Source organism: Macrobrachium rosenbergii, chromosome 56 (assembly GCF_040412425.1).
Source record: "Macrobrachium rosenbergii isolate ZJJX-2024 chromosome 56, ASM4041242v1, whole genome shotgun sequence".
Taxonomy (NCBI): domain Eukaryota; kingdom Metazoa; phylum Arthropoda; class Malacostraca; order Decapoda; family Palaemonidae; genus Macrobrachium; species Macrobrachium rosenbergii.
In genome coordinates this window covers 14199302-14212363 of record NC_089796.1, presented here as the reverse complement: position 1 = coordinate 14212363, position 13062 = coordinate 14199302, and the positions used below count along the sequence as shown (strand labels likewise).

Here is a 13062-nt window from a genome sequence, read left to right as displayed (position 1 = left end):
GGACCATCAGTTTATCTGAAATCTGCAACATCCCTAATGCCCTAGAGGCAGTTGGTCTTTCAGGATTACATGAAGTGCTTCAGACTGTGCATGAAAAGTTCCCCCTTGTTTGACCACTTAAAGTTCTCTATAACTGAAAAGGCTTATCAAACATCTTTAAAAATTAATTCTACTAGTGATGAAAATTATCCATGTTCAAGCCAGCTTAAAATTATATGTTAAAATGTGGTGGAAAAATGGATGAAAAGAAAGAGAAAAACCTTTCATGTGAATTATGATCGTCAAAATAACAAGGTAAAAATTACTCTTACTAGGCCAACTCTTTCAAAAGTCACAAGAACAACATAATTCAATTTTACTATCATATTGTATTTATAATCCACACTACTACTGACACTAAAATTAATATGCAATTACTTATGGTATTACTCACTAATCCCATAAACCAATGATGTACTGTATTATCATAAATTACTAAATCACCTATTCATACTTTTAAACTCTCATCAGACTTAATGGCTATTCTAATACTACTGTTATCACCATTAAGAATCACTACTTAATTTACTTGGTAACATTGCAGTACAGTATCAGAAATTCAATAGTATTTCTCCTCCCAATGGTAAAGGCAACCAAGCATCATTATTTACTTGCATGGTAAAAAGGAAAGAAAAAACTACATGACATTTCAATTTATTGCTTATAAAGGGACAACCGAACCCTGTGCTAGCACAATTTTTAAGTTGCTGTGTACAAAAACATGTGTATGAGATTTGTGTAATATACACCAAGAGTAATTTCCTTTGGTACACAGACATTATTGCAAAGCATAGATAAAAAAAAATAACTTTTTCCATCTATATGCAAAGAAAAAAAAACTAAGAAAATAATGAAGTGGACCCAAAAAACTTACCACCAAAACAATTCCTGCCATTCACTAAATTAATCTGCAGTGCACTTACCAATTATACCATAATCATAAGAACTAATAATTGTAAAAATTTGGGGCATGCATCAGTCATTCTAATTTTCAAGAGAGTTTTGAGATAGATGTCTATGCCTGATAATCAGTACATTTGTACATATAAATGTACCAACAATTTTCCCTAGGACTTTTCAGTTTTAAGTACATTCTTATGAACATTAATTGCACTGTGGAAGAAGAAAAGATGGGGAAAAAATTGCTTCCACTGGTCATGCAATTTCAAGCTGCCATTCTTTGCCAGCTAGGTAACATTTCCAAGAAACACGCCTCACTGATATGAAATGATTTGTGCACTGTACTGCCAAACTATTTAGACTCCTATAACACACATACTGTATTCAGGTACAAGAAACTATAAGAAATGATTGTAATAAATTATGAGATAAAAGAGATTTCTCAAAATTTAAATCACAACCACATTCTCTATGAAATGGCTAACCTATGCTACCAGCTGGTATTGCACTGGATTTTAAACAGGAAAAGTTAAGCAACTTATCCTATAAACTTTTTCACTTGAATATGCATTCATGACAAGACTAGGCAACATTTTTAACATTTTTAAAATGATTGATCATACCCTCTAACAGATTCACTTGTAATGAAAACATTATGCAATAAAAGTCATTTCACAAACAATTCAGAATAAAGAATGAAAAACTTCCAAGCCAATTACTGTAACTACAATTACCTCTAACCAAAATACAACATAACATAAAATACAATCTCAACACCAAAATTTAGGTTCTAAGTATACATCCCTTTATGAATATGTGTACATAAAAAAATACTAAATACTTTGCTGTGTAATGATGAGTTATACAATTTTTCATCAAATAACTAATTTTCCCCATAGGGGAAACTTTGGAATCATACAATAAAAAATCATAATTTAAGCCATCTCCAAGTAACATACATTGTGCAATGCACCTTTCACTAAGATACCGAGCTATTTACATGACAAAACTAAGTGATCAGTATTCAGAGAAAAGAAGTGTACAGATCATCTACTAAGACGCAGACTATAATCTACTAAGACCAAAGACTATATAGACTTCAAATTGAAAAAATGAAGAAAGGGACAGGCTTTACCTATGTAGTCGAGGTACACTGCATTTAAACTGAATGTGTGTAAGGCAAGCTGAGCATTCTGGTAAGCAAAATGGCAAAGGTGAGCAAAAAAGGCTCACATGGTGTGTATCTGAAATCAGCTTTTTATGTCAGCAAGCCTACTTGCCATATTTTAGTTTGAAGAATTTGACAGATTCAAAGTTTATTCAACTTCCTCGAATGTGTGGCATGTGCCTACTATAAGGGCATTTGACCTTCTCAACTTTGTGGTACAAAAAGACTAACAGGAAGTTTACCAAGATAGAATTCAGTTACTTCTACAGTAGCATAATTATAAAATTCTACTTCTACAACTGATCAACCTTAATGTTTGTCCTTTGCCATGGTGGTAAGATTCCTCAAATATAAAATATCTTCATTTTTTATATCTTTATCTGATGTAGCCTCCTAATTATATATAGGCTACATGCCAGTTCATATATATATATATATAACCAACCATAACAAATTACATATACTTACAAATATTAAACTGTTTTTGGCTTTGGTGGCTTCAAAAAGCCTATTCTCCGCAGATATCTAACAATGAATGGTGTTGCTGTCAATGTGATGCCTATACGAGCTGGAGCAAAAACCTTGTGAACAGCATAAGCTACAACGAAAGTAGCGGCGCCTGCAGCTCTTCTGGTATTTGCATCTGACTCCCCTTCTGCTTGAGGAGGCCCCGTCACATCCGGTGCTGTACTATCAATGCCACTATCAACCACACCATCACTAGCAGTTCCCAGGTTAATACCCAAAGCCTTAATTAATCCAGTCATGTCTACACCACTGAAAAAAAAAAAGAGAAAAATACAATTAAAAACTTAATTCAACATGATCCATAATCTTAATGACTAATCATTATTTACTAGTAATATCAGGCTCAAAATCAAAGGTTTGAAGAAGTTTACCTTAGAAAAACCAACAAAATTAAATGTGTGAGGATGCTTACCATACAACAAAACTAAGTAGCTACTGAAAAATAGATTTATCAACTAGATCAAATTACCATTTAGCATTTAGACCAAACAGCATAATAATAAAAGAAACAAGTTTCCTTAATTATGCAAAAGGTTCAAAATTTACTCACCTAGAAACCAAAAGATAACAAATCCCTAATGATGTTAGAGATATTGCAACATGAAACACTATGACAGTTGATCCATATTCTTTTACAGCACGTTGTAATTTTTGTCTTGCTGTTAATTGTACATGGGGAGTTTCAGAATCCACACCTTCACCATCTTTTTTCTCTTGAACTCTATCAGTCATGCAATTATGTATGCGCCTCTCTTGTTTCACAACTTCTCTACCACACACACATCCACTGTTTGAGATGGAGTTAAAAAGCCAATAACGGACAAGGTTAGGATAGTTTGGTGTTGGAGGCATCCCTGCTACTACTAGTCTACCACTGTAACACAATGAACCATAATGTCTAATTGTATGTCCCGCCACACTTGGTAAAACTGTAACACCCCGCATGCCCCATTTAGCTCCTGAACTGCCAAAATGACACAAGGCAGTACCTGAAGTCTTCTTTGATGAGATGTGAGTAGACTGGTGGTGATCCTGAAGGTCACCTGCAACATATTTGTCATCCTGTTCTCCATGACAATCTGGAGCATGAAAATGTGATGGCGCCTGTGCACTCAATCCAAATGGCTTGGGTACGTTGGTTTGAATGGACTGAAAGACAAAAATGAGGTTGAAAAATTAAAATGAGGGCAAATGCGTAGGAACTTTAAGTGTACCTACCAAGATCAAATATAGCTAATTGAATAATATTTCATTTACTTCTTTACTTTCAAATGCCTGAAATTTTGTCCAGAAATCATATTTGCTGATAATTATTATTATGAGGCTATACTACCTAATAATAATAATAATAATAATAATAATAATAATAATAATAATAATAATAATAATAATAATAATAATGTGCAAATGAAGTGAAAAATTAGTGAACCAAGTGAAAGCCAAACATTTTTACTTCCTGAATCCAGCACACATCAACCCTTCATACTAAATTTAGTAAACATCAAAGTAGGACAATGTACTTACTGAATCAAGTGAAACTGTATTGCTCCCATCATAAACTCCAATGTGACAATCTACAGGGACTGAATCAAAGTTGTAACTGCTTTCTCTGACACCTTCACTCTTCATCATCCCAGAACTGTAAAGACTTCCAAGGGCAGCAAGACGAGCACTTGATGTGTCTCTGGTGCGCCTTGGAGAGAACTGAGCCTGTGAAAAAAGTGAATGTTACAATAAGCTTGCATAACTTTAAAATGAAGTCATATATAAAAGTGACTTCAAATTAAAATATAATTACATTCCACAAACTATCATAATGCACAACAGTAAAATTTAACTTACTTTCTCTGAAGCCTCAAGTTCTTTAACATTTGGGGGCATAAAGATATGTGGAGGTGGTAGAGGAGCTGCGCCAGACTGTGCTACCACTTGGTGCATTTGCTGATGACGCTGCTGTTGCTGTGTTCCAACTGCCTCAGCCCCAAGACGACTTTCACCTGAAGTACAAGACCCACTACCATAAGGAAATCACTCACTATTGACTATTATCCGTTACAGAGAAGAGTAAGATTAGGTTAAAATATCATGCACTAAATGATAAAAAGAACATGAATGTGCCAAAACAAAACCACAGAATGTAAGTAACAAATAAAAAGAAAACCTGTGAACAGTGTCAAGGGGAAGGAAAGGAACAACAACTGACAATGTGTATTATGCTAAAATTTCTGTTTAAAATAATGTATATGACTATAATTCAATTGTCTCTTAGCAAAGCTATAACCCTCGTAGGGAAAGCGAAATACACGCCAATGGTCTCCAATAGGGAAGCAGCCCAGACTGGATAAAGAAAAAGAATAAACAAGTAAAATAAAAACATACTGACAAGATACAACAATGAAAACTACAAAATGAGACTGGTGAGCTTGCAGCTAGTTTGAACTTATGAAATTCCAAAGTAATAAGACCTTCACTTCTCCTGAAGAATAAAAATTATTCACCAGACAAAGCATTACCAACTAAAATTGATTTAACTAGCAAAGAAAAAATAATTCTTTCATTGCGCCTTGGCATTCATAACAAACAATATATAAATGTTAGAACGTTCAGAGAAATGTTGCATGACAACCACTCCCCTTAACATCAATATGATGTCAGGGTCTGACTAAATGCCAAATATACTTGGCAGCTCCCAGTTTCTATATATGTTTGACAAAGCATGTAGCAACAAGGAACTATACTTCATACATACATATACTTTAAATCTGGCACAAGGTGGAAAAGGTGTTGCACAAAGACTATACAAATTAACCCAAAAAAAAAGTACCATTTACAAATTGAAGTTACTGTGAGAGCGTAGTCAATTTGCACAACTCACTGTTTGGAAAGAGAGGACTGAAGGAAATTTCATGCTGACCATTATACAGAAAAATATTCTTATTGACAAAATAAAATTATAAAAAAAATTATATATAAAATATATATATATATATATATATATATATATATATATATATATTTATATTTACTATATATATATATATATATATATATATATATATATATATATATATATATATATATATATATATATATATATATATATATATATATATATATATATATATATATATGATTGCATGCAAGATAAATAACAGATTAACATTAATATGACAGTAATGAAGTACTGTGTCATTGTCCAATTTGTCTAAGTAGAATAAATTACAGATGGAAGGCTTTCAACATAATCCAAGTAAATCCAAAAACATCTAACTTTCCGTCATTTTTTCATCCCTTTCACATGCTAAGGTGATCAGGTGTGCAGCACATGCTCCCCCCAACTCTTGGCAGCTGACACTACAGAATCAAGGCATGCAAAATTGTCTGGCTTGCTGGCCCTTAGCACCATGTACCCAAAACTCTCTTCTGTTAGGTCAGAAGTCTTGTTAAAAATATTTTAAACCAGCAATTTGGCTTTAGTTCATTCTTACAACGTTCACTAGCATACTACCTAACTAACTTTTCTCTTTTATTTTAGTTCTGTTACAGCCAAGAGTATTTTATTTCAAATTATATAATTTTACCTCTATAAATGCTTACACATACAGTACTTCTAGCTACAACTGATTACACTAGTTAACTGATTTAAGATTTTGGATTGTCTGTTTAAACTATTTTTAATGATATCTTGTTGAATTTAAAGTATTAAATGATATCTTGTTGGATTTAAAGCACTGTCAAAGCTATAGATGACCATCATATACACCACATGGGATAGCAGAAAATCTACATTAAGATGGATCCTTACGATTACCCTAGAAGCTGGCTTCTTTGATATGAAGAAGCATCTAACAAAGTTGGGTAGTTATGAGTAATAGAACTGATGTTTTTCATACACAAACAGTTTGCATATTAAGGATAATTCACTTCAAGAAAAACTGTATTTTACAAATACATATAGGCAGTAGCAATTATGTACCAAGTCTATAATCTGAGGCCATAAGCAACATTCACAATACAACTAAGTACCTATAAATGGAAGGGACTTTCAAAGCTTAGAAAAAATGCACTGGATCGATAATTGTAAAAATATTTATCATCTTTTGAATCCATAGTTTCCACTGCAAAATATGAAAACTTCTAACCTGGTTCACAGCTATCAATAAATTTGTTATTCTACTTCAATAAACTAAATGTCAATTTTGAGTTGTTTACTGACCAAAGATTAAGGCTAATGCAAAGTAAGCTATCCTAACACCCCTTGGGGCTAACACCTTGTACTGGCCCTTTTAATATGCAGGTCTAAAGTCTGTTATAATTTTGGAGCAACAACACTTATTCATAGCTAGTTGTGCTTCTGGGTATTCAGGAACCTCTTTATAATTCTACTAAAATGGCAGTAAAAGTTAAACAGCACCCTGATCCTCACTCAAGAATAAAGCTCCTGTCAATGGACACAGTTCTAAGATGGAGGAATAAAAATAACCACTGAAAATTCTAAAACTAAAACAATGACACTAGAAAAACACTTGTTAATATCTACATCAAAATGAAGCTAAACAGACAAAATGATCATCACATTAATTTTTTTTTTAATTTAAAAAGTCTAAATACTAACTATGCATTTCACTCTATTCAGTAAACGGCATAACAACGGAGAGGAAATAATTAAATTTTTCAAGATGATCAATCATCAAAATATAGATGAACATATTAATATCACAGGGCTGGCCTAAAGACTACTGACTGCCAATGTATATACAGACATTAATTAACAAAGATGATGTCTTGTGGCCTCAAAATTAACACTTTGCTAACACTTGATTCATTCAAACATTAATCAACACCACCCTACAGATACTGAAGACAGAAAAGGCAATAACTTGAGGCTACCCAAGTTACAACTGTTCTTAACATTGACTATGAACAAAAACTTTGACAAACGTTCATCCTACAAATATAAATTAATGAATTGTTGGGCTAATTAAGTAGTGATTTTAAAAGTAATAAAAGCTGCCTTTAGACTGGCACATCAATAATGACAGGACTAGGGAAAATCAGTGTGCATTTGGTTGCTTTGATATTAGTTAATAAACTTTACTTCAAAATTGACATTTTTTACCATTTTTATTATAAAGTCACTAGGCTAGCTTATTGCATGTGCTTAATAATGTGTAAGCAAATACGCAAACTTTTCGAGGGGCTATGCCTAATGCACTAGGTTATTTTTTCTAAAATTAGCAATGCCTACCAACAGTTATGCTTTACATATATTCAAGTGTAATGCATCTGGCAAAAAAAATACGTAGTTTTACATGGACGTCAAGGTTATGGCGATCTTTTCCACCAAGACGTAGGCTAACATTGCCCCAAGGAGGCCTACATCCCGATCCACGCTAGTAACAGCAAGGAAGTCCTTGAAGAGGTCAAGGGCAGGAAAATGACTTCCCAAAGGCTAGGTTGATCTAGGCGTCAAAGTAAGTACCAATTTTGCCGGGTAACAATGAAAATGACAAACATGAGGTGGCACTGTCAATGTCAGAGAGTCGGGCTAAAAAATCATGGGACAGTTAACAGGCTCAAAAATCAGGGGACACCTGCTTACCAGCGGTCAAGGTGTGCTTCTGTCGGAAAACAGCGGCAGAAATGTTCCTGCCGCACTTGACTGTCTTCAGAACTGTCGCCGACATTTTTGACTGATCAGTACGAGCTGTAAATGCAGAACAAAGGAGATACTTGAAGAGAAAACCCCTGCCGTTCGCGTCTCCGTCTGCGAGTTAAATGCTGGCTGCCATCAGCTGATGCCAAGTAGGACAGGTTGGCTCGGCTGTGGAGGTTGGGGACGGGATGCATGGGATGGAGGGGTTGGGGTGACCTGTCCCCACCTCCTCCCCAATCTCTAAAAGGATTCGTGTCTCGTGATTACAGCAAGGTAAATGAAGGTCATACAGTAAGTTAATATACTGTATATGAACAGAGATAGAATCATCTACCTTTTTAAAACACTGCAGTCACTACAAACATGATAAATGCATTTATTTTGATTGATAATCTTTCTTCTACATTTCTACAGTTTTCAGTGAGTTGCCCAGCGCATTCCACGCTTGGAAAATTTATATCTGTATATTTGCCCAAGTCAACCGACTTTTCATATGTAAACAGCGGATCCCTTGTAAAGGTTTGTCATTCCAACTATTTCTGGTTCGCTATTAATCTATGATGTTAGCACAATAAAATATAATTGTACGGACGAAAACAAGACAAGCATCCCACTTTCTCTCCCTCCAGTGCGTCAGCTGGAGGAGACCGCTCGAAGGAAGCAACTTCTACCATACAATATTTCTGACTGTTTCTCTCTAACCATTGTTGTCTCGATTCATGTACAGTCACCAATACTTGCACTGCCATGCGTGCATTCCAATCATGTACTCATAATGTTCCACCGAATCTTCTGTGTCGAACTGTATGGAGCCTATGTGTCTGTTTGTGAAGACACCAAACGTCTCGCCATTTCACATATATTATGCTACTGCATTGTATTCATTTATCTGTCTCGAATCTCATGCAAATGTCCATATGTGGAATTTTCTGGCCTTTCCACTGATATATGTTTCATCATTGTACGTTTATTATGCCTCACAATCGCCATATGTTTGTGTCCACAAGCACAGACCTTTGTTTTGACCCGTCTGTGTGTAGAAACTACTTTGCAGCTCGCACCAGCCAATAACAACTTCGAAGAATCTGTACATTCATAGTAATCAAAATGACATTGATCATATATATTTAATTTTTTTCCTGCTGACCACAATTTTATTCCCAATTTATGACACAAAAACAATACAAATAAAACATTGTCAATGTGGGTGCTTAGTAAAAAAATTCTTGGGTTTCATATTCTTGTATTACGGAATATAAAAAAAAAATTTTAATTTTTGTCTTGTGTTTCTCTTTCCTCTCTTGAACTACACTTATTTACAATCCTTATTCTGGTAAACAATCTACATTTAACGAAAAAGGTTATTACCTCTTCAGGCAATACCGCCAAGGTAGTAATATAATCTGATAAGGTTTTTACTGAAGGTTTTCCTTCCTTTAAAAAGCTTTATCTCCATGGAAAGTTTTACAATGCACATCAAGGCACTTATCTACTACTAATATAAATTCACTTGTATCAGGTCAGTTTTTACATATGAGAAGACCTAGACTTCAATAGGAAAAAATAATGATTTTCCCGTAGTTTCTGACAACAACTTAGCTGTTAATTTAACTCTGATGTGGTTTGCTTTAGAAAGAGTAATATGACTTGATAAACTGAAAGTCATTTTCATATCACTAGTACTACTAATAATCTCGCGAACACATCCATTATCAATATTAACATTATTTTCCAAAGGTAATCCATCGACAATGAAATTATTTCTAAAGAGTTTTAATAGATGAGGAGCATCCGCAAAAACATGTAACATCACGGTCAGACTAGGAAATATTGGTATCACAATTATGTATGACTGACAGGTTTCTTGTAATGAGAGAGAGAGACCGAAATTTGTTGTGTACAGTAGATTAAAATTGACGGCAAAGATTAAAAATGAGCTTTAACATATTTTCGCATATTTTTCTATAATATCTGAGTAGAAGGAAGTGTGAAGTCAGGGTGAAGATTTGCCGGAGGGCTAGTTTACAATCGTATTTTCCTTCTATTCTCAACCTTCTGATAACGATCAGAAAGTCAGTCCTATCCCAAGGCAACTTGAGACAAGCCGAAGCTTGTTTTGATACAAAGTCAAATTCTTCTCCCATACCCTCAAGGTTTGTATTTTTGAACAATTTTTTTTTTTTTACTAAATTTTACCAAGTAAAGTAAACTACCGAAAGAAAGCTAATTTTATTCTCTAGACTGATGTATTTATTTAACTTTACAAGGCAATACATCTGAAATGTGTGTTCACTATGCTACTTTTTTCTTCTTTTCATCATACATATATGAACAGATACGAGTAAATTTTCTTTTTTGCGTAGAGAGAGAGAGAGATAAACGTACATAACGAGAATTTTCTTAGGGAGTTCCTCAAATATTCCTAAATAACAAGGCAAATACCAAAATGATATAGTGGCAAATTATGCATCACAGCCTATGCTGACATGAAGTTAGATTTACCTTACACGAATAACTTAAAAATCGAAATTTAAAGCTCGGCCACATAAGAAACAAAACAAAAATAATTGCCGCTCACTATTTCAATCAACTATGATGTTTACGCCTCCAGAAGCAACTCTTTATAATGAGTGGAGACCTGCTTGGACTCTTGATGACGTCATGCGCAGACCAGGTAGATTTTGGGTCAGAGGTGGGGTGACCCTCTCTTCTTTAGGTCTCGCGAGGAACTGTTGAAGCAAGCCCTAAATATTATTATTATTATTATTATTATTATTATTATTATTTATTATTATTCAGATGAACCCTATTCATATGGAACAAGCCCACAGGGGCCACTGACTTGAAATTCAAGCTTCCAAAGAGTAAGGTGTTCATTCGAAAGAAATATGAGAAGGTAAAGGGAAATACAGGAAGAAGAGATCAGTTATTAGAAAAACAGAGAAACTAACAAATTAATAAATACAGAGGAAAGAAACGTTTCAAAAGTTCCTCCATTCTGATGAACGTAAAAGGCTTCCTTATATATCTGTTGGGCTTGAAAGCAGAACCTTTCGTCAAATCCTACAGTTTTGGACACTTCTTGTTTCTTGCTGAGTTTCATGGGGCGGTAGTTTGCCATGAGGTGACTGAAGATACTGCTTTTTAGTCATCGGAGATTATATATATTTATATATATATATATATATATATATATATATATATATATATATATATATATATATATATATATATATATATATATATTATATATATTATTGTAAAATTAATTATTCTTATCATTCTTATGATTTAATCTTCTCAAAGGCCGATGACAATGGTGAATAATTATGCAACAGGCATTGCCATTATGTATATATATATATATATATATATATATATATATATATATATATATATGTGTGTGTGTGTGTGTGTGTGTGTATATATATATAATGTATGTATATGTTTGTATCTATGCATGTATGTGTATGTAGAGTACACACACACACACACACACATATCTACTAACTATATATATATATATATATATATATATATATATACTATATATATATATATATATATATATACATATATATATATATATATATATATATATATATATATATATATATATTATAAGGAGCATATTAACTACCTTAACTCATCCTAAGAATAGGGTGACTACGAACATGTGTGTTTTGTTTTCGCGTTGTTTATGAGTTGGATTCACAAACCATGACCTGAGTTGGGGTATAATGTAGATGTGAGTAAAAACGCTGCCATCTTTCCTGCCTAACAGGTCAAAAGTAACACCTGGACACTATTGTTCTGCGTTCTAAAGCTGAAGACGTAAAATGAAGATTTGATATCACACATTTAACTGTTTTGATAACACGGTGTGATGAGGATGATTTGGTTTTTAATCATCTAAATGAATGATAAAAGAGCCCAATATCTACTGTATAGTCTAGGTATAAAAGGTTGAGACTCGAAGGTGATTGGCACTTCTGCCATACTTTCTTAAACCCGTTCAAACTTTTTAGGAAAAGGGTGATAATTTGGTAGGTTTGGCAGTTGCTTTGAGCGGCTCTTACGGGCTGCCATTTCCTCGTGCACAGATGATTAAGGGAAGTGACCACAGGTCACAGTAATAAGAGGATTGCCTATCACCTCCCTCCATTCGTCAGTACAAAAGCAAAACACGAAGATTAAAACATTATACTTGGACCTTGATGTGCATTTTTCATTTTGCTCAATACAAAATTTAATTACAAGTGTATAAATATATATGTATATATATATATACATATATATACTGTATATATATGCCTTTTGTGTATACAAGTACATACGTTAACATATATGCATGCACACATTACTTTAAAACAAAGTCACTTGTAAATAAAAGCAAATAGCTGGACAGTACACTTGAGTATGTCAAGTCTCAGGATTAACCTTTACCACGAGGTTAATCCTGAAAGTGTATAGGATTAAATACCCGCTTCGGCAAGATGGGAAACGTGTCAGCACCTCTAATTATACGAAAGTCTCAAACTTTCGTAGCTAGGGTCTAGAGTATAGGCCAGACTCACTGATGAAAATAAATGATAAAATACGATGGAAAAAAAAATACTGTTATCGGCTGCGCAGATTAACTGCAGTCGGATTATAAGTCGGGAAGAAGTTTGGCACCGTAGCTAATGACAGCCATGTTCGTAGTCATTTTGGTGTTGACTGTAAATGCACTGATTAATCAAGAGTTTTATTTTCAAATTCTCTTTGTCTT

The 13062-nt window shown here is 33.8% G+C and overlaps 1 protein-coding gene across 2 annotated transcripts in view; it reads right to left on the bottom strand.

The window, feature by feature from the left end:
- Nucleotides 1–681: 681 nt before the first annotated feature.
- LOC136836051 (uncharacterized) overlaps nucleotides 682–13062 on the bottom strand; it is a 53010-nt gene continuing 40629 nt past the window's right edge. The window contains exons 1-5 of one of the 2 annotated variants that reach the window (XM_067099939.1): nucleotides 8238–9137; nucleotides 4478–4632; nucleotides 4160–4345; nucleotides 3186–3784; nucleotides 682–2884 (exon numbers count right to left, since the gene is read on the bottom strand). In XM_067099939.1, the coding sequence (XP_066956040.1) occupies nucleotides 2581–2884; nucleotides 3186–3784; nucleotides 4160–4345; nucleotides 4478–4632; nucleotides 8238–8322 (1329 nt within the window). In that variant the 5' untranslated portion in view covers nucleotides 8323–9137 and the 3' untranslated portion in view covers nucleotides 682–2580. Of the gene's footprint in view, nucleotides 2885–3185; nucleotides 3785–4159; nucleotides 4346–4477; nucleotides 4633–8237; nucleotides 9138–13062 lie in introns of those variants that run through there. The other variant, XM_067099940.1, reaches the window with a different exon arrangement.